The sequence below is a fragment of the Agrilus planipennis genome, unplaced genomic scaffold, assembly GCF_000699045.2.
Source record: "Agrilus planipennis isolate EAB-ADULT unplaced genomic scaffold, Apla_2.0 scaffold118, whole genome shotgun sequence".
Classification (NCBI taxonomy): Eukaryota; Metazoa; Arthropoda; class Insecta; order Coleoptera; family Buprestidae; genus Agrilus; species Agrilus planipennis.
Window position 1 is genome coordinate 770,982 of NW_020438955.1, and position 22,327 is coordinate 793,308.

General features: G+C 37.7%; 1 protein-coding gene across 1 annotated transcript; it reads right to left on the reverse strand.

Moving 5' to 3' along the window:
* Positions 1-309: 309 nt before the first annotated feature.
* LOC108743071 lies at positions 310-21,854 on the reverse strand. The gene is made up of 19 exons (XM_025974973.1): positions 21,315-21,854; positions 20,476-20,670; positions 18,726-18,991; positions 17,322-17,809; positions 16,646-17,090; positions 15,742-15,997; positions 14,443-14,625; positions 13,270-14,051; positions 11,842-12,156; positions 9,471-9,656; positions 9,065-9,394; positions 8,367-8,665; positions 6,634-7,008; positions 4,976-5,286; positions 3,501-4,007; positions 2,311-2,623; positions 2,126-2,235; positions 1,756-1,989; positions 310-705 (listed from the first exon to the last, which is right to left on the reverse strand). The coding sequence occupies exons 1-19, from the start codon at positions 21,584-21,586 to the stop codon at positions 468-470; spliced, it is 6,105 nt and encodes a 2,034-aa protein (XP_025830758.1). The 5' UTR covers positions 21,587-21,854; the 3' UTR covers positions 310-467.
* Between the last annotated feature and the right edge of the window lie 473 nt (positions 21,855-22,327).

Sequence of the window (22,327 nt, forward strand, 5' to 3'; positions counted from 1 at the left end):
CCGCCGGTATCGATCGCCCGCGGCATTCGTTTATAACAATGACGTAGTAAATAGTGGAGTAATTTTATAGAAACGTAAGGGATAACAGTATATTTCATACATTGATACACAGGGTATCCTATAAATACTAATTGAATATCCTGGAAATTATACGGAATAAAAATTTAAGATCTTCAAATTATAGTAGCAGTATCATCAAATTGTGTTACAGACCACCCGTTATAAAAAATTAACCGAATTATGTATTCTCTTTATCATTTATTGTTTTGGGTTATTGTGCTTCATGTTTGTAAAATGCGAACTCTATTATTTGGGAAATAAGTTCATTTATTTTTGAAGAATATTAATAAGTATTATAACAATGAAAATAGATATAGCCAACAACTACATCGCTTTGTCATTATCTGAAGTCGTGTGTCTGCGGACTCGCTAGATTCTTCTTAGCGATGCAGTGAAACAGTAAAAATTTAAAAGGCAGTATCAGATAGGTGATTTATTTGAGAGAGATGCCCTGAAGGTTGAAAGTGTTTCGATTTACTTTCTATCACTTCTTTTGATGCAGGAAACCATTTCAATAAATATGTCCAATCTTTCTTGTTTAAAGAGAGTGCAACTACTACAGTTTCTGCTTTATAAGACCAAGCGTGAGGTGTTAAGAATAACCCTTGTTGTTCTCCAAAGCTTTCGTTTTTATTCAGTGTATACCTAAAAACAATAATTCTAATAGATTGCGTCTGTTATGTTAAAATGGAAGCGATATTGACAGGAAGATGGAATGAAAATCTAAAAAAAAAAAAAATGGTATGTCAAACAGGTGAAGGCACGCAATAAGAATAGCACTGGGCCGAGTTTCTGCATTTATCCTTATAGAGGGTGTTTCAAAAATAAGTAGCAAGCTTTGGAGCGTGTCAACTAGATGCAATAGAGAATCGCATGATGAGTACAGCAACATGATTAAGAGAAAACAAAAATTTAAAACCAAGTTACAAACCGAAGCCGATCCTGGGCGTGAATTGACATCTTAGATGTGTACCTATGGGCCGAATTGAGAAGCTAACACATGCAAATCAGTTTCTATCAAGGCTTGTATCATATGAGAGCGGACAACGTTGCGTGCTATTTTGCGTGTACAACTTTCGGGGTTGTCTTTTATGAAAATCAAGGATTTCATCTTCTTAGCCGTGGTATGGTTCCAAGCTACCCGCTCCGTTATCACAGACACCCTGACCTACCACCGACTGACTAAGTACATCAAAGTTACAACGTTAAAAGAACAAATTACTATCTGCAGTTGGTTGTAGCAAAATCATCTTGAATCTTTAAATACTCTTTTGTTTACTTTCGGGAGCCTTCTCGAAACATCCGGATAGTTTCTTTTTTCGTTGAACTGCTTTCCCAAAACGCAGGTACAACACACACTCATTTATATTCTAATCTAACAACTAATACAAAATACATGGGCACAAAAATACAAATGAAATTCAACACTGATGGTGTTGAATTGTTGCATTTCCCTCCAGGGCCGGAATCAGATTGGTCTGTACTTTCAACTACTTTTTTCTCGAAAACGGTGGACTTTCGAACCTGTAAACATTTAGTTAATTTTCTTATTTTATAATGCCCTATTACCCCCCCTGGAAGGTTGCTGCTTATTATTTCAGATACACCCTGTATAATTAAAATTGTGTTTCCCCTAGTTTCTGAACTCTGCCTAAAGATAATGTCTTTTGTTGATTAGTTAAGAAATGAAATTACTTTAAATTCTCAAAGTCTCCGTCAGCTTCATAAATCCCTACTTCTCCGTCTTCTATAAAATACATACATCCATCGACGTCACCGGTTTTGACCAAATAATTCCTTGGAGCGTACAACACTCTGTTCAAATGAACGCTCAATTGTTTTACGAAATCTGTATGAGTTTTATTAAAAAGCAAATGACGATGTAAATGCTCTCCATACAATCCATAGAGAAGATCGATTTTCAAAAGTCTAGTACAAAATAATACATCATTGTAGCATCCAAAATTTTGACTTGAATCACTTTTCAACAGTATTAGACGCTTGACTACTGTCTTTAACTACAAATTTTGAATGTTTTGACAATAGTATAATGAAATCGGCATACCTTGGGGCATCTTTTATTATTGATGGTATTTGTTCTCCAGCTTGATAGTGGCCCAAAAAATTGAAGTATGTCTTAATGTTGTCCGTAATGTGGGGAAACATGTCATTTTTCTGCAACACGAAATGCCTCATTGTTAGAAAACTTTAGTTTCAAATGCCAATAAAAAAATAACATTAATTTGATACCTCGAAGAATGCCTTTAGTTTGTTGATCCTGTACTTATAATTGGAGACGCTGTGCGAGCTGATGAATCTCAATGTGATGAACTCGGCCGTCATCCACATGGTCAGCAATTCGAAAAATCCTATTAAAATCATTGAAACCAACAAGTTCATTATTGTTTGTTTCGGAGGAGTTGGCGTTTTTATTTTACAAGTTATGGAAATGACATATTTGTATAAGGCCGTGTATGATTCCATAAGAATGCCCCATGAATTGACGTCCACGTTTTCTCTACCTTCTAAATCCAGACAGGTGTTTTGACATGCAGTTGTGTACCTTTAAATAATATCGTGGTTAGTAAATTTTTTGATTCATTGCAGCACAGGCACTATGCAAAATAAGGTGATTTTCGCTTGATATAATCTAATTGGAACCAGTCTAGAGCAACACTAAACAGTTTAGGAGTTTCGCCTCTTAAGATCCTCATGGAAGATTTACAGGAGCTCGAAAACTACAAAATTTCCCGAAAATTCCATGTTTTTGATCAACGTCTTCTTCTAGTAGTGTAGGAAATTTCTTCTTCGTTGATATATACTATGTCTAATCAGTATTCCGAAATATTTGAAAGGTAACATCTGGAGGCAGTGTATAGGTACTCAATCCTGGTCATCATCGCCGGAACAGGTTGATTTCATTTTTAATATTTCTGTTAAAAAATAAGAAACAACTGCGAAGAAACGTGCCTGCATTTCAGCACGACGAGTCAACAACATGGTAATATTAAATATTAATTTGAAATCATTTTTTTAATTTTTTTATTTACCCACTACAAAATACCTCAAAATAATGAAGGAAAAATTGTTGCTGTTGTCACACCCCCGCCGGGAATCGCACCCAGGACCTTTGGCTTTACGCACCAATGTTCTATCACTAAACCACTCCCGGGTTCGATTCCTGGCGGGGATGTGACAACAGCAACAATTTTTCCTTCATTAATTTTAGGTAGTTTGTAGTGGGTAAATAAAAAAAAAAATCGAAAAAATGATTTCCAATTAATATTTGCATATTAATCCAGTATTAAGTAACTAATAATGTCATAGGATTTCATATGGTAATATTAAGCAGTTTAAAATTAATTCAGGACAATAACTTCAAGAGGCACATATGAAGAAATATAAAAAAAGACAATCAAAAAACTGTTAAAATAACTTACCACAGGCATGCGCCGAGCTGGATACAAAGAAGAAAGTTGTGTGTGAGAGAAATTAATCTTAATCGAGCCATTATTTGCACCTTTCTTTTGCATTCGATGTAGTGCATTATGAAATAGTAGTATCTGAATAATCGATTGATGGCAAAGTATTTTGCATTGTCCTTCATGAAGAATCCAGCGAAGAATTCAAAAGGGAAAACGGTTAAAAGATTAAACCAGAATCTTGAGAATGATAAAAAGTAGGCTTTACGAATCCGGACCAGGTTTCGTATTATTAGCCCGGATTCACTGTCCACGTAATCCAAGTGGCTGTCGACGACAATTTTGATTATAAACACTACGTCGAGTGTGTAAATAAAAATTTTGTCAAAAAAGGTCATCGATCGGCTGTTTTCAATGAATATGAGGAACAGAAGTATTAGGGTCGATATAGGGACTAGATGGACGTATACCAGACTCTCCCACCAGGTGTAGAATGTACTTTCCCTGCTAATAACCCTTCCAATCCTACAAAATGTACAATTATCTTCAAAGAAATACTTAGAGTGAATCGGGATGATTTTATTCCAATGAATGAGCTTTGGTAGGTGTAAATTAGATGTAATAAACAATCACATAGTGAGTTCAGTCAGTATGGTTGGTCAAAAAAAAATTTAAAGCAATCACAAGAATTCACGATTTGAATCCGGTCCTGATCGTGAATTTGCAACGTAGGTGTCTTCGAATAGTGTATTGCAATAAAAACTGAAGCTACATCTACGGTTCTCACTTATTTCTGTTAGGATCTGTATATTGTTAAACCAATTATAGGTTGTGTATAAGCTTTGAATTAATTACTTAGCTAACCTATCTTTTGACTTCCTGCATAGAACGGGATTGGAACACTAGGTATAATTAAAGCCATTGAATAGGCAGACGAAAGAACAGACCGAAAGTGTAAGGGTACTTTTTGAAGTGAAACTTCTTTATAGACGCGGAGTATTACGATTTTCTCTGTCACGAAAAAGCGTTACGGCCGCGTGGAGAGGCTAGACGGTATATCGCGTGGTGAGAGACGGCGGCAGAGAGAGGCCAACGGCTGTATTAGATGGACATAATGCGCAGCCGAGCGGAGAGTCCGCTAGAGTGCCGGCGGCGTGTGCTGTGCTCAGCTGTTGTTTTCTTACAGCTGCTCTCCACGTGGCTGGGCATTATTGCCTCTATTTGCGGTCTGCGTAAAAACCAAATCATAATTTACAGTAAACTTGTGAAAACGAAATGTGTGCTGGGACACATAGTAGAAGTGAAACTTTAACGGACAAGTGGAAAAACAAATCGCAACAAAATTTTTACTTCAAGTTCTACGGGAGGTTTTCCTATTAGATAAGTACATTAACAATCTGCCCGTAAAAGTAAAAATTTTGTTTCGATTCGTTGTTGTTTTATTTTGTATGCCCTCCTACGAACCAGTACCGCTAAAGAATAATTTCTTTTACCTCAGTATATTTCTTTTATTCTTTGACTCGTCATTTTCACTAACAATTTTGTTGTAAAGGCTGGTAGTTTCATGCATAACCTCGACCTGTTCCATAAATTCTCCGTTGACATAATTGATTTGTTTCAAACGTAGCACTGCCTTCGACGTGGCCTTTACTTCCTCATAAAATTTTTTACATGAAATTTCCAAGAGGGACACGTGAACATTTGCAGTAGCTGTTATCGTGTGACGAATCATTCCTTCTTTGGTAAAGCAACCGAACATGCCACCCGGTCCAAGGGTGCAAACAATTGTTTTGGCAACAGTTATCTACGATTGATACGGGAAAAGTTAAATTGAAAGACGTACAACGCTGGTGGTATTAAATACCTACAGTTACATTGAATACTAGCAATAATCTATATATATGTATACATACGCATTATATATTTTGCGAATGTTGCAAAAATTCTAAAGAAGGATGCAGAGATGTGAAGGAAACTATTGTTAAAAATGTCCTATAAATGAGTAACAACTTACACAGTTTATCTTTAAAGACGATTGGAAAATGTTTGGAGGATGCGCCCGTACAGTGGCCAAAGACATGTAATTTTTCTATCATGGTTTCAAAAGTATGTGTAATGTAACCGTTGTGCTCTGGTATCAGGTAATCGGTAAGGCGGAATGCTCTCCAACTTTATTAAGGAATTATGGGAATGAGTAAAGGTGCCTGAGGATAATAAGACGAGTGAAAATAGCAGAAGATTGGAATATTATCTGCTTTCTTTGTCTATACGGTCCAAAGAAACATCGGAAGACTTAGACCAAGGCAGGAAGTGAAATATATATGACAGATTTGGTATTTAGCGACTTACGGCAGATATTTGCTATTTAGAGGAGTTTTGGAGCAGATAGGTTACTTGCAATAAGGGTCAAAATATCCCCCCCTCCCTCCGTATTCAACATAATAGTTGTCAAAGAAATATGGATGTGAAAAATGAATCACAAATTCCTGATCTCTGGGAATTTTTTTGCATCCCAACATCAAAAGACTTAGACCAAAACAGGAAGTGAAATATATCCGGCAGATTTGGTAATTAGTGACTTACGGCAGATGTTTGCTGTTTAGTAAACATCAAAAGACTTAGACCAAGACAGGAAGTGAAACATATCCGGCAGATTTGGTAATTAGTGACTTACGGCAGCTGTTTGCTGTTTAGTGGAGTTTTGGAGCAGATAGGTTGATTGTACTTGCAATAAGGGTCAAAATAACCCCCCCTTTCCCTCCGTATTGAACATAATAATTGTCAAAGAAATATGGATGTGAAAAATGAATCACAAATTCGTGATCTCTGGGAATTTTTTTGTATCCCAACATCAAAAGTTTTAGATCAAGACAGGAAGTGAAATATATCCGGCCGATTTGGTAATTAGTGACTTGGCCGTTTAGTGGAGTTTTGAAGCATATATGTTGATTGTACTTGCGATAATGGGTAAAATCTCCCTCATCCCTCCGTATTCAACATAATGATTGTCCATGAAATATGGAAGAGAAAAATGAATCACAAATTATCTCTATTATATCCCAATGATTTGATCATTCCTGGCTCTGCTGGTGATGCAGATGTAGAACGTTGACAAACGATGATTTATAGAATTTATATGTATGAAACTTACGTTAACCCGTCCTGTTTTAACAATATAAATGTTCGACTGTATCTCATTGCACCGAATGATGTTAGCGCCTCGCTCGATGAACTTTTCTTCCAAAAATGTACCCATATGTTTGATATTCGATATTTCCGAGTCATATAAAAGGCGGGTGTTTCTCAGCACCTTTCCAAATAAGAAATAACAAATGTCTTCTCGTAAGGTCAAGTTTAAAAAGGAATATATTTGCATCTTGTTTATGCCCTTCGTCATTTTCCAAACGTGCTCGTAATGATCCACCGTGGCTTTGACAACTTCTTCGCTCACCCGGGTTTGCTCCATAAACGCAAGAAATTCTTTAACGCGTTGACGATAAACTGTTAGTGCAGCGTCACCTCCAGCCTGCCAAGTAGTTAAGTGCAATAAAGACATGGTCATGAAGTTGAGATAAGAGCAAAAGCTTAGCATTAGTCTGGAATCATCTCGTCACTAACAAAAGAAAGAAAACGCAATAATCCGCTGCTCATGTCGGTCATGGAGCATAAACAACATCTCCTTACTTCTGCGTCACTCAAAAAACTCGCGCCGTTCACGACGCGTCTTTATGAAGTGTTTACTCCTATCTCATGATGATTAAAGGCTTTAAAGCTAATTTTTAACTCGCACTACTATTCATGATTGAACAAAACTTTTGGCAGGTACTGTATGAAAAAGTATGTTTAATGAACAAGAACCGAGAGTATTGGCATCCGTCAAATGGGCCTACACCATCTGGTGGCAAAATTTATAAGTCAAATGAGGGAAAATTTACATAGGAACTGTGCACGCAAATTGTAAAATTGTTTATTAAAATAATAAAACGCGTTAAAAAAGTAAACATTTTTTTGATGATGGAGTCGACGAAGTTTTCTTCTGAAGTTAAATCAAAGAAAAAAGTAAACTAATAGAAGCTTGGATGAAAGCAGTAAGTATCAAAGAAGTGAATTCCGGAATAAAAATTTGTTCACGTCATTTTAATGCACATGATTATATTTCAGCAAGTATTTACCATCAGCCATAACCTTAATATTTAAAACTAGAATCACTAAAATTATAAAGTGAGAAATTATTTATTCCTGTGTAATTGATATAATACAATTCCAATGATACGATATAAGTATTTTGAGGTTAAGAACCTACCTGCTGCAATACAACAAAGTTGCAATAATGTGTTTGCAACGTTCTCTTAAATCGGCTTTGCACGTGCAAGTCATCGATATGATATTGCTTAAATCACCCAGAATCACCTATATAACGCAGTTATATAACGTGAATCACCTTTTAAATCCGAAGTTTGTAAAAAGTAGGCAGTAAACTTGACGGAATTTGAAGGCTAGCTTCCGAATTTTATAGTGTGATTGGCATTAAAAACACGCTCACCATCAACGAAATTTCCTTTCCAAGGCTTTGTGTCAGCCCAATCACATATTGTGTCAATACTTATCATTTTATCGTAATTTAAAAACTTGGAAATTGCACGGTACACTATAGGAACTACGATAAATTTTCCCCAATCGGCGCCATGTTTTTAGGCTCCTCCCATTTGACGGATCGCAATAATGAGCTTTTTTCTCCCTACCTACGATTTTGTCAACCCGCATCCAAGACATTGGAAGGGGCATTTCGCTAGAGAAAGTAAATGAAGTATAATTTTTCTGTTTCTTGTTGCAATTAATATTTCTTTTATTTATCGTTGATTATTTATGGATTATTGCTCTTACCATGTGACTAACTAAATTAGCGTATAATAGCAATACCAGGAAGAAGAACCCTGCAGATAAAACAACAACGATGACCGCTTCTGCTTGTGTGAACGCCTTAAAGTGGTAACTGCCGGAACTTAAAAGCACCTGCAGTGCCATATCTATGGAAAACAAATGCGACGTCCACTTGTTTACTTCTCCTGGATCGAAGTTTCTAGAAGTCGTTATCCATGTGTTACTTGCGCAAATCACTGTTCTAGTATTACCAGTAAGATACACGTCGCACACTAGTAGCTGAAATAGAGCTGCAACTGTTCCTGTGGGATATAGGTTGTTACCATAGACATATATATAATGGACATGCCTTAGACGTATGTCGTTGTAATAATTTCTTGGCTGGAAAAGAGTGAGGGAGAAGATGGCGTATGGTTTCGGACTAGTGCTATCTCTTTCATGACACGCTTACGCACTATCGTGAGAGAGATGGATATTGTCCGAAACTTCGTTCCATCTCTTTCTTTTGTTGTACCACAATTCTGACCGCTAAGGCATGTCCATTAGTAAACGTCGATGTTAACATCGTTCCATCTCTTTCTTTTGTTGTACCACAATTCTGACCGCTAAGGCATGTCCATTAATAAACGTCGATGGTTGTTACTGCATGTATCGGTATGTTCTATGTGTCACGTATTTTCAATGCTCATTCAAATACTTGCCTATCGCCATAATGCTAATCAATAGGAATCTAAGAAAGACAAACAGGAGGGTGCTACGCTTGACGTTATACTGCATATAACTCAAACCTTGCACTATTCGATTGAGCCGAATCAATCTCACAATTATAATTACAAAATTCCACTTCAAGCGTAGATTTCGATTTCGAAAAGAGGTGTTTACATTAATTATTTCTCTTGGCGTGTACGAAATTACATCAAAGAGAAACGAAGTTCGCAAATAGTGCTTTGCGCACGCCACCGGGTGCGTTACGAGAATTCTGTTGTCGTTGTAATAGTGACAATGGAACATTATGTATAAATCAGCTGCGTCTGCAAAAGACAATCCGATTTATAATTTGAACGAAACGAGAATGAGAAAACTTTGGCAGAAAAGTTCTGAACTTACAAATGCAATGAATCAATCCTCTTAATATGTGGACTCGAGTAATATTGGTGAATGAGTAATAGAAGAATGCCATGAATAGATTTATTAAGACTATGGCCGTTCTAAAACATACCCATGTAACGAAAAACCTCCCTCTGGGATCAACACCTTTTGGCATCATCAGAAAACGTATGAATGACCATTTTCCTGGGAAAAGGTTCGTAAAGAAACTTGATGAGCAATTTAAATTTAAAATAGGCACTACAGTTACCCGTAGATGGCACTTATGATTACAGGCTGTTTTTGAAATAAGTAGCAAGCTTTCATTTAGATGGTGTCAACTAGATTCAAAGGGGTATCACGTGGTGAGTACAGAATTTTAATAAAAACAAGTTACGATCCTAAGCCGGTCCTGGGCATGACTGGCAACGTTGATCTATACAAATGTGTCGAGTTTAGATAAGAACTCAGAAGCTTTACTTTGTTTACTTTCTGTAGCGATGTGATTTTCAGTTTGACCGGCGCAAAGTAGAAAAGAACAGCACTAGGCCAGAAAAGGAAGGAGACAACTCTCGCCCAAACTCTTAACCGGTGACGAGCATATAATCCGTACAGTACTGCACGGAAAAATTGACCATTTTATTCACTACAATTGCATTGCTCAAATGTGCTGTTATTGGTACCATTTACTACTGAAAATATCAACGAGATGTTTATTTATATTTGACGACATATTAAAGGCTTTAACGCTTGTTTTCGACTCGCACTACTATTCATGATTGAACAAAACTTTTAGCAGGTAATGTATGTTTAATGAACAATAGTCGAGATTATAATGAGCTTTTTTCTCCCTACCTACGATTTTGCCGGCGCTCATTCAAGACATTGGAAGGGGCACATCGCTACAGAAATTAAATAAAGTATACAACGATGGAGAACATAAACAGTACCGCTTGTCAATCGGCTAAAGTAAACAGCAGTCACACCAATACTGACTACCATTATTCCGTGAAACAACAAACATTTTCTTGTCAAAACCACTGACACAAATCCACGAGCAGCTAAAATCAGTTTTCTGCAAGGATTGTATTTGCTGCAAATGATAAGGATGCAGCAACTGCTGCTCTAACATTTGTCACACCATCAAATGAAAGACGCTAACGTTGCGTGCTATTTCGCGTGCACTACACTCAAGGTTGTCTTATATGAAAATCAAGGGTTTCATCTTCTTAGCGGCGATATGGTTCGGGCGTCGTCGCTCACAACCCGTAAATATAGAATGAAACTTCCGATTACTGTACAATTTGACCGTTCTGTTAACACGGACACACTAATCTATAATCAATTGACTAAATACATCAAGGTTACAACGTTAAAAGAGCAAATAACTAACTGCAGTTGGTTGTGACATAAACATCTTGAATCACTCTTAATCTAATCCAACAAATAATAAACAATCCATGAGCAGAAAAAAGGTAGGGAAAGAGCGAATATAAAGATAGGAGATGAAAAATTAGAAGAAGTGGCTGATTTAAGATATCTAGGAAGTCCGATAAGTCAGGACGGAAGGAGTAGAAGGGATATAAAGCAGAGGATAGCGCAGGCTCGTGCCGCCTTTAATAAAAAGAAGTCACTTCTATGCTCGCGAACGGTTAATTTAGAAATTCAAAAAAGATTGTTAAAGGTGTATGTTTAGAGCGCGGCGTTGTACGGGTGCGAAACTTGGACAGTGAGTGCGACGGAAAAGAAAAGGTTAGAAGCCTTCGAAATGTAGTGTTATAAGCGAATGATGAGGATAACGTGGATAGAAAAGGTTAGAAATGAAGAGGTATTAAAAAGAATAGGAGAACAGAGGACTCTATTGAAGTCAATAAGAAATAGGCGAGATAGGTTGGAGGACACCTTCTCAGGCATGAAGGGGTAGTCAGAGACATATTAGAGGCAGAAACAATACTTAAGGATGTGGAATGTTCTAGTTTCAGGGAAATGCGGAGTTTAGCTCTGGATAGGAAAGAGTGGAGGTACATGTCCAATCAGTCTTGGGACTGATGACCTTGTAATGATGATGAGCAGAAAAATATAACAGAATACTACCCTTATGCTGCTAATTACCATCTGATTGAAAACGGTGTTGCATTGTCGCATTTCTTTTCAGGAACGGAATTAGATTTACCTGTACTTTCGACTACGTTTTGCTCGAATATGGTAAACTTTCTGACCTGTAAATGTAAACATCTGCTATCGCCTCCTGCAAGGTTTCTACTTATTTCAGAAACACCCTGTATAATCAGCTTTTATAAAGCGACGTGACTGCGCAAGACTTCGGTCTCATCCCACTGGAATTGCTCATTTATCAGTATTGAGCAAATAACCTGCAGCTTTGAATCCTTACCGTGTTGCCTAAATGGTGTTATATACTCCTTCCATTCTCGATCTTCTTTCCTCTGCTGCACCACTTCGTATTCAAATGCATCACCCTGTCCAAGGGAGCGATCGTTCAATTGGAATTGCGGCAGGCGTACTCGCTTCCGTTTTAATATATTGTCGTACTCTTCTAGATGCTGTTTCAGGGAAGTCTTAAGATTTTGCAGTTTCTTCGGGAAACGTTCCATCGCGTTCCAAAATTTAATCACATTCAGTATACACAATTCAACGGCCGTTAAAGTAGTTGCATTTACTAGACTGTCGCAACCATGAAGTAATTCGACTGTTTAAAAAAAAAAAGGATTTTGCTAACGTGCCTATCACGTAGTGGTGAGCTAGGCCGTGGATTGAGTTCAGCAAGTAGATATCCATCTATTTAAATGGACCTTGTTGAACATAATGAATTCCACTAAATTGTACTACAGATGGCGCTAGTAGGGTATGATAGCCGTTTCTGGCACATAGGAGTAGGTAACTGACGAAACGTCATAGATCTAAACATGTAGCTGTTTCATCTAATCACGTGATGTTATTCGCCCTAGGCGATGTCAGTGGGTGTAAGCATTAACACATATAATAGCTGTATTTATGCTACAAAGAATACGGATTTAGAAAAGAAATTTTTTGGTGAAGAGATGGAAAGAGGTAGGGATACGTTAGGAGGAGGAAAAAAGGTGGTTGAGTGGAAAGGAGTATAAATGAAAGACAACCAAAGGAGTGTGGCTCATTGCGACATTACGATGTGCTTCGTCCAAAACCTCCACATGTTCAACAATGTTCCAATATTGTACGTCTTCTACACCACCACACACTTCATGGATACAGTTGCCGCTACTTACATCCATTCTCACACTTCTACCTTTTATGTGCAACACTCCTTTGGTTGTCTTTCATTTATACTCCGCTCCACTCAACCACCTTTTTTCCTCCTCCTAACGTATCCCTACTTCTTTTTTTTTTGTTTCTCAATCCGCATTCTTTGTAGCATAAATACAACCAATGTATGTATTAATGCTTACACTCACTGACATCGCCTAGAGCCAATAACATCATGCGACCACATGAAAAAATTTAACAGTTATATGTTTAAGATCCATGACGTTTCATCAGTTACCTACTCCTCTGTGCCAGGAACGGCTATCATACCCTACTGGCGCTTACCGCGCCACTTGTAGGATTTGATACAACGTGCTGTGTTAAGGCAGCAGGTAGAGTTGGTCTGTGTTCTGTTTGCACAGAATACTAACCACTTCGAATTTCTTTGTTCGGGTAGCTGAAGTATTATAAAGTTACATAAAGTGAACTATTTTTAACAAGATCCTAACCCTAAACTGAACCTCCCTCATTCCAAATTTGCGTTATGAAGTTTATGGAAAGCCCCTAAGCGAAAACATACCTGTGATCAAAGATTCTCCCCTTGACAATACTGTGCGACACTTCTTATTTTTCTTCTCTAACAAAATCGACTTTAACTCCACATACCCTCTGCATATTATTCGGAAAGAGATTGAGTGCGAATTCTCCAAGCATATGACCGTATCTGGTGGAAATGTTCTCATTTCCGTTAACGTTAACAATTCCTGGACCACTTCCATGCCAAGATACTTAAAAAGCGGAACCTGCATCAGTGCGCTCAACACCCTCTGTTTGACGATATCATCCCTTAAGTGGTCTGGAATGTAATTCATACGCCTATCTTTTGCGGTAAGCTTGTCGATCTTCCATTGGAATTCAAGGTATTCCAACGTTAGGTTTATTTTGTTCCTCTCCAATTTGTTTGCAGTAAGGTGTTCATTCACCGTTCTCATTGCTTTTTTTCTGCTGTAATCCATTTGTCTGTTAAGAAACATGAGCGCAATGAGGTCCGCATAGGTCAGTAATCTTATGAGCATTCCGCAGAATCCCAAGAAGAAGAAATGCATTAAAATATCTGATATTGTGTATGGATAAAAGTAAGTAATGCCCATGTTTATGTAACCTGCCAGGACGTAAATGTAACTGATAAGGAATGGAGTGTTCCAGTATTCGAACATTAACGTTGAAATTTGTAAATACAAATATTTACTAAAATCATACCATCCGTATTGGGCGCAGTTTCCAAAATAGCATGTGACTACATAAAAAATGCATGCCCACCAATAGATTGAATAGAAAAATATCAAGATGTATCTGTAGAATCTGCAACAGTAAAACAATTATGTAATGTAACTAACTCAAGCGAATTCAGTTATGATTCTGAGGAACCTCTACCATATTACTCTCAAATAAAAAATGATTTGTTTAGAACAGATGCAAAACTTTGATAGTCGAATAAATATAATGCGGACCACATTGAAATTATGGTCCCAGATCCCACTACCCACTTATTTTCTGAGTAACAAAACGGGTCGGATATATAACACGCTTCACCACCCTGATTTACTTTATAATTATTGCTCGTGATTTAAATGATCGCTAACTGATCTATAATAGGTACTCAGCCATATGGTAGATCTTAACTTGCAGTTTTAAAGATACTGGGATAGTTTTTCACAGTAACTACAATATATTAAAATGCTTTCCAAATTACCTGGATGACACATTATAAATATTCTTGTTCGCCCTCATCTCTAACAAATGGAGAAACTGATAACCCCTTAGACATTTAATAAATCTCATCCAACCGTAATTTGAGCTAGGGCTTGCCATACGTGCAATCTGACTGGCTGGAATTGCCGTAATGAAGTCTATGAAGAAAGGCAAACTTTTTATCCTAGAAAAAGAAAAGAGCGAACTCCTAAATTTTTGTTAGTGTTCCTCAAAAGGGAACTCACTGGTTTTATTTTACGCAGGAAATCCTATAACTAAGATCTTCAAAGCCTTGGGGAACTTTTGAAGCAGCTATTGGCTACATTGTGATGTTTGTTGATAACCCCACTTTCAAACAAGGATTCGTAATGAAGCTCTTATCTACCGCTATCTTTAGGTGCGAAATTAACAGTAGACCGAAGTTTAAAGAGTCTCATGCATGGATGTCAGAAACGTTGGATATAAAAATGTGGCCTTTTCACATGCATAGCGCTAAATTGGTGAGAAGTGTCAATGCTTTGCCGATGGTGATTCGCGGAACTTATCTTGTTCACATTCTCCGAAATTTCAACTTTTCAAAGTAACCAATGTTTTTGACATCCATGCATGACCCTCCATACAGTAAAAAAAAACTTAAAACTTTTGGGTATTTCATTCCCACCAGCCAGTAATGCTGGTGGGCGGGCAGTCCCTCCGGACTATACTGGAAGGTAGGGCCCTCTTCAGCCCCCGTTTAGGAATTGTGGGAATGGGTGGATGTTGGTTCGGGTGAGAAAGATGAGACAGACGAAATGAAAACAGAAGAGAATGAAAGATTATCTGAGGAATATTACTGCCCCAGCATTTGCTTAAGTGATTCAAGGAAACGGAATCGGTCTAAACCTCTAGACCATGCCGCTCGGTCTCTCCATACAGTTCTGCAGGCTGAGCAACGGCTTGTTTGACAGCAGAGTAAACAACAAACACGAGAGTTTCCTTGTTGCCAAAAGTTTCCTTGTGGTCCCAGCGCTTTGGAGACCTTAATGATCTGTATCTGAAACTAATCACCTTTATGATCATTATCATGAGAAGTAAATCGAGAATGACACTTCAGTGGTCATTTTTGCTTTACTATCTATCCCAGAATTTTGTATTATATAATCTAATTCCAAGGGCATTCTAAAAATCCTGGTGATTCTTCAACAGTTTTTGATGTTTTGAGAGTTACCATGGGATTATGATAATTGATGATGATAACAAAGATGACAAAGCGATATATTTGGACAGGTTGTTACTATATAAAATCCTTCATGTGACTTACTTATAAAGTAATATTTGACTGTGTCTAGTAATCAATGAATCGTTCAGTTTGATTGCGGTGAATAATTGAAGAAGTATGTCGATTAAATAAAAGATATCGAACATGGTGAACAGAGTGAACAGTGCAAATGAAATGTCACCCAAAAATGCAATGTAATATGGGGTAAGGGTGCACTCAATAAAGAACAAAATCACAATGAAGTAATTGCAGAAAATTCTAAAACTGGACGACGGATCCAACAGAAACGGCCAGCTACCTGCAATGATAAAAACAATATAACTATTGTTATTGTGGAGATTAACTTGAAAATGCTTCGGTCGAAACTGTCGGCAACGCGCTAATGAGACCCAAAAAGATCGAAATCGCGATCCGCGTCTAGCAGTTTCTACAGAACACTGACCACTTCGAATTTGTTTATTCGATTTTGGTAACGTGCCTATCACGTAGGGGATCATCCATAAATTACGTCATACGAATTTCATGATTTTTTGACCCCTCCCCCGTCCTTGTCACAGCTGGTCACATTTGTGAGACTTCCCCCCCTTCCTAGTGTGACGTCACATATTTTGCAATTACATCTAGAAATTATTGAATAGTGTTTTAACACGTAGATTTTGAAATGTGACGTCACGAAATTTAGGACCCCTTGTCACACAATGTCACATTTCGTCGACCCCCCCCTTAACGTGTGACATAATTTATGGATGGGCCCTAGTGGTGAGCTACGCCGTGGATTCAGTTCAGCAAGTAGATATCCGTCTATTTAAATGGACCTTGAGCATAATGAATTCCACTAAACGTAGCATTGTACCACAGATGGCGTTTACCGCGCCATTTGTGGTATTTTATATTCTTGAATAGGTATTTATAATAAACGAATGTACAAGAAAATTCGGTGTAATACCTTTCAAACATATAACTTGAGTTCTAATTTCGATTCCTTCTTTAATTGAATAAAGACTTAAGTAGTCTGAGCAATGCATAGGGTTGACCTTCGGCATTCGTTTTTTAGACTTGCGCATGCTATGTATTTTCCGCCATTGCATTTTTAACCACCTGATGCCGGATTTTTCAACTCGCGATTCATTTACGAATTTGTCCTTTTGCATTTTCATGAACTTGGCGAACTCTAAGCGGAGCTCAATTTCCTTTCGTAATATTTTCGCGTCCTGAGGGAACAGTGACATCACTTTACAGACTTTGTGCAGTTGGAGGGTGTTCAACTCGGTGTAGGCCGCACATCTGACATACAATTTACTTCGTAATGGGAAGAACAAATTGATCTCAGACAATACGGTTCCTCCGGAAAATGAAATTATTACCGAGTCGTCATCTTCTGCACTCAAAATCTAAAAATGGACAATTTTAATGAAACTTTGTCATTTGATACAAACTTTAAGTCATCATCTCCAATTAAAATTGTCACGTTACTCTTCATGGAGATTAAAATAGTGATGGTGTGAATTTATAAATAAGTACAGAGAATGTAGTCAACGTCATCTGTATTAAGATAGCTTTACCAGCGATTATGGTCTCACTATAAACGAAGTTGCAAGAATGAAATAGAAATATATTATTACCTGGACCAATCCAGTTTTGATATAAATCATTTTATACTTCATGACATCTTGCATAAAAAGATAGTCCCCAGTCATCAAGATTACGTTCTCCATTTGCATGCTAACGGCCCTTTTAAAAGCCAAACTTGTATTCTTGAAGAGTAAAGAATGTTGAAGTGCATCCCAGTTCATGTCAAGGGCCGAGTCTCTTTGGAGGGTTGCCGGCAGTAAATAGAAATTTCGTGGATATCGAAGGATTCCGAATTTAGTCTCCCACAAAGTGTAGTAATATTCGAAGAGGCGTTTCTTAGACGATTTGTTGATGTTCCATCGTGACGTCGAAAGATGTACTATGGAAAGATCCGAGAAGAACTTGTACTGACGTCGAAAAGCTCTAGAGAACACCACCACAACCATACCAACGAAGAAAAGGTATTTAGCCAAATAACCCAATAGCATTGTGAATATCACAAGCAGTTCTTCTTTAACAATAACGGCTTTGGCTTCGGCTATCATCAAGTTAAACAAACAATTATCTCGTTACCTCTATTTGTATAAGAATATAAATCAGGGGAGCTACTACTTAAATGAAATAATGGCTATAAGGTAAACGGGAGCACGAAAAAAAATTCCCATAGTCTCAATAATTCCCTTTGGAGACGAAAATGTATTGTTGTGTCTTTTTGCTAGAACGAATTGAATTCAAAACTATATTGACTAATGTAGAAGAGTGGGAAATGATGCCAGTGGTCATGTGGCTCCACTCTAGTCACTTTGTGCCCCTTTCCTCCCTTTTACTTGGTCTGCTATGACTATCATCTATTTTTTATTCAAACCATTTCGAACAGTAAATCTCGGGGCTAGCCGTTCTTGTAAATTGTTTATTACAGAAAATGCGTCATCTCCAGTCTGACTATTGTATATATGTACATAGATACCTAATGGAGATTCATCAATTTCTATATCCCCTTAGATACAGAACAATAAAAAAGGCCAGCATATTGTTGGGACCCCTCCCTCCCTTTCAGAGCCGTATGGTTAATGAACAACCTCTAGAGGCTTCCGCTGCCAGTAGGTGAACTGATGTTGTCCTGATTCCAGTCTAAAGGCCGTCTTCGGTTGGAATTGGTTCCTAACGTTTCTTTAGCACGAAAAACAAGCTTCTTCAGAGATCCTTCCGTTTGCCTCGATGCTGGATGTAGACTGTGGAAGGACCTCTGAAGGAGCTCATTACTGGTGGAAGCGAAACGTTGGGAAACAACTCCAACTGACGACGGTCTTAAGACCCGAACCAGGACAGCATCGATTCAAAGTGAATGATTGAGATTAGGGAGGTTTTGCTAAATTGCTAAATTCAGTGAAGCAACATATTTGCTATCTTAATACGAGTACGAATACGGGTACGATAGTTACATATACGCTTACATTCGAATTGATTTAAGAATAGGTGCCCCATCGAGGTACAACATATTAACATCCAGTGCAGTGCTTGATTCGGATCGAATTGGTAGTTTATTAAATTTTTAGTCCAGTTAGCTCTTTCACATTGCCAACAGGCCATTATATTCCATAGACCGGCCAAGATCTGTATTGCTAGGAACGAATGGGCCGAAAATTTTACAATCGCTAAAAATTGACTAGCCACTGTTACTTGTTCCAAATCGTTTAAGAAATTGTACACTTCGTGATATCTGTAAAAGATTCTCTTTTAGAAAAAGTTATTCCAACGGTCTGCTAGTTTTGAACACTTCTTACGAGGCAGTGTCCCAAGTTCGCTTCAAACAACGATATAAGTACTTCATTATTTTTCGTGATTAAATTAATAATTTTAGATTATTATTAAGCAAAATCATAACGCAGAGTCTAATGGCTTTTAGCAGAAAGAAACTAATTCTATACTAACGAACGATTGATTTAGCAATTTGAAAACAGTTGTATATTTGTAGAAAATATAGAATGGTTTGAGTTGTGGTGTTACTGAGGGATTATAAAAATACCGTGAATAAAAAAGACTAGAAATGAGCAAGCATTTGATGAGAACAAAGGATACTATGGGGGCCAATAAGGAAAAAGGGGGATAGGTTGGAAGAACACCTTCTGAGACACGAAGGTAGAAGCAGAAACGGAGTAAAGAGAAGAGGAGATTAGAGTACTGAAATGTGGGATGTTGTAATTTTCGGGAAACAAGCAGGCATTTGATGAGAACAGGGGGTACTATGGAGGCCAATAAGAAAGAAGGGGGATAGGTTGGAAGAATACCTTCTGAGACATGAAGGTAGAAGCAGAAACGGAGTAAAGAGAAGAGGAGATAAGAATTCTGAAATGTAGGATATTGTAATTTATGGGAAATAATGAGGCATTTGATGAGAACAGAGGGTACTATGGGGGTCAATAAGGAAAAACGGGATGGGATGGAAGAACACCTTCTGAGACATGAAGGTAGAAGCAGAAACGGAGTAAAGAGGAGATTGGAGTACTGAAATTTGGGATATTGTAATTTTTGGGAAATGAGCAGGCATTTGATGAGAATAGAGGGTACTATGGAGGGCAATAAGGAAAAGGGGAGATGGATTGGAAGAACACCTTCTGAGACATGAAGGTAGAAGCAGAAACGGAGTAAAGAGGCGATTGGAGTACTGAAATTTGGGATATTGTAATTTTTGGGAAATGAGCAGGCATTTGATGAGAACAGAGGGTACTATGGAGGACAATAAGGAAAAGGGGAGATGGATTGGAAGAACACCTTCTGAGACATGAAGGTAGAAGCAGAAACGGAGTAAAGAGAAGAGGAGAGTAGAGTACTGAAATGTGGGATGTTGTAATTTTGGGAAACAAGCGGGTATTTGATGAGAACAGAGGGTACTATGGAGACTAATAAGGAAAAAGGGGGATGGGTTGTAAGAACACCTTGTGAGACATGAAGGTAGAAGCAGCAACGGAGCAAAGAGAAGAGGAAACTGGAGTACTGAAATTTGGGATATTGTAATTTTTGGGAAATGTGGAGATTGTGTCAGGACAGGAAAGAATGAAGGTGCGCCTGCAGACCGATGACCTTGTGATGTTAAGATTGTTATTCCCTATCTTTTTATCTTTCTCATAATCCAGCAGTAAAAGAATAAGAAGTATTCACTTAGTCGTGTGTAACCATACACCCAGAGCTCTAATTTTTTAATACCTCACTAGCAAAATTAGTCTCGCATAATCTCTAACGATGTACTGCGTATGACGTTCGCTGTTGGTAAGTGACCATCCGATATCAGCGAACAACTTATACATTCCATAAACAGGTATAATGGTGATGTAGTCAATTATGAGCAAAACAATATTCCTCGGCATGTACTCTCTCTTTAAGCGCTCCTTCTTCATGTACCTAATAACATACATGAATGTACAATATAGTACACAAACTAATTCTGAACGGACTAAAAATATATTATCATAAGGGAATGCACCATTTTAGTTTGAATTTTCACTCGCTCTCGTGGGTCACGTGGGTAACGTGTTCATGCACCTAATGCAGTTAGTCAAATTAACATTTCTAAATAACAAAAATGAATAATAAAACGGAAAAGACTTCATATACTACAGGTAAATAACTCTCAAATGGACAATAAGCTGCCATTAGTGGAGATTTGCTACTATTGACGGTTCATTAATGAGATTCTTAAGCTTTCAAATTGACAAATTGATTTAATTGATTTAATTGATTGATTTAAATAAATAAAAGTGTATGCAAAATTTTCGTTGATTTCATTGGATCATTTATGCAAATGTTGGGCAGTAATATCTCACAGATGATTCTTTATATTTTGTCTCATGTTTCATTCATCTCCTCAACCACCACTACCACCAATCATTCTTGGGGTCCCTAAAAGGGGACCTTCCTCCCTACCCTCCCCCCGCCTCTTTGTAGTACACTGTAGATCTGAGAGATTGCTTTTCACCTGTCAGTGGAAATAAAGCATATCTAAGATTTACCCTCTTCCACGAAAGCATAAAAAAAAGGTTCAATACCTGTGCATTGTGAGAAGGACTATGTGTAGACCGAAGAGCGTATCAGTTACCAAAAAGGCTGTTTCATGATCAGAATCCGGCTGTCCAAAAGCGTACATAATCGACACCAGTACCATATTAACCTGATAATAAACAAACAGGGTCAACACAAATCTCCAATATTTTTTAAATGGAACAAATATCAATGTCCTCCATGAAATCGTTTCTTCATTTAGGGCGATGGAAGTTTTTTTAAAAGGTTTAGCCGTTTCTGGGTCCAGTATAGTTGACATTTTTATTTATATGTATATGTGTTTGCAGTTTGTTATATAATACTGAAAAGTTTTTAATTCGCTAGGCGACCTAATTAGCAGGTCTCTTTGATTATTTATGACCAAGGAACGTGATTAATACATAAACTCAACCCAGTTACATCTATAAAAACGAAGGAAAAAACCTAGGGCAACCATAATCTGAATCAATCCACCAAAAATACTGAATGTATAATTTTATTAAAAAATCAAAGATAAATTATAAAACGAAATGTGTACTGGGAAACATAGTAGAAGTGATACTTCAACGGACAAGTAGAAAAACAAATCGCAACAAAATTACGGGCAGATTGTTAATGTACTTGTCCAATTTGAAAACCTCCCCGTAAAACTTCAAGTCAAAATTTTGTCCGGTTTTCAAATTAACGTTAACAATCTGCCCGTTAAACTTGAAGTAAAAATTTTGTTGCGATTCGTTTTTCCACTTGTTCGTTGAAATTTCACTTGTACTATGTGTCCCAGCACACATTTCGTTTTCACAGCTTGACTGTAAATTATGATTTGGTATTTACACAGACCGCAAATAGAGACAATGATGCCTAGCCACGTAGAGAGCAGAGGTAAGAAAACAACAGCTGAGTACAGCACACGCCACCGGGACTCTAGAGGACGCTCCGCTCTCCGCGCGGCTGCGCATTATATCCATCTAATACAGCCGTTACCCTATCTCTGCCATCGTCAGCCTTTCTCTCCTTCCGCCGC

Excerpts from the sequence above, each read along its gene's own strand:
- LOC108743071 (XM_025974973.1), bottom strand. The coding sequence starts at position 21,586 with ATGTCAACTATACTGGACCCAGAAACGGCTAAACCTTTTAAAAAAACT. Across the intron at positions 18,992-20,475 it reads AGACTAATTTTGCTAGTGAG|ATATCACGAAGTGTACAATT; the intron begins GTATTAAAAAAT and ends AATCTTTTACAG. Across the intron at positions 2,236-2,310 it reads AACTAAAGGCATTCTTCGAG|AAAAATGACATGTTTCCCCA; the intron begins GTATCAAATTAA and ends TTCGTGTTGCAG.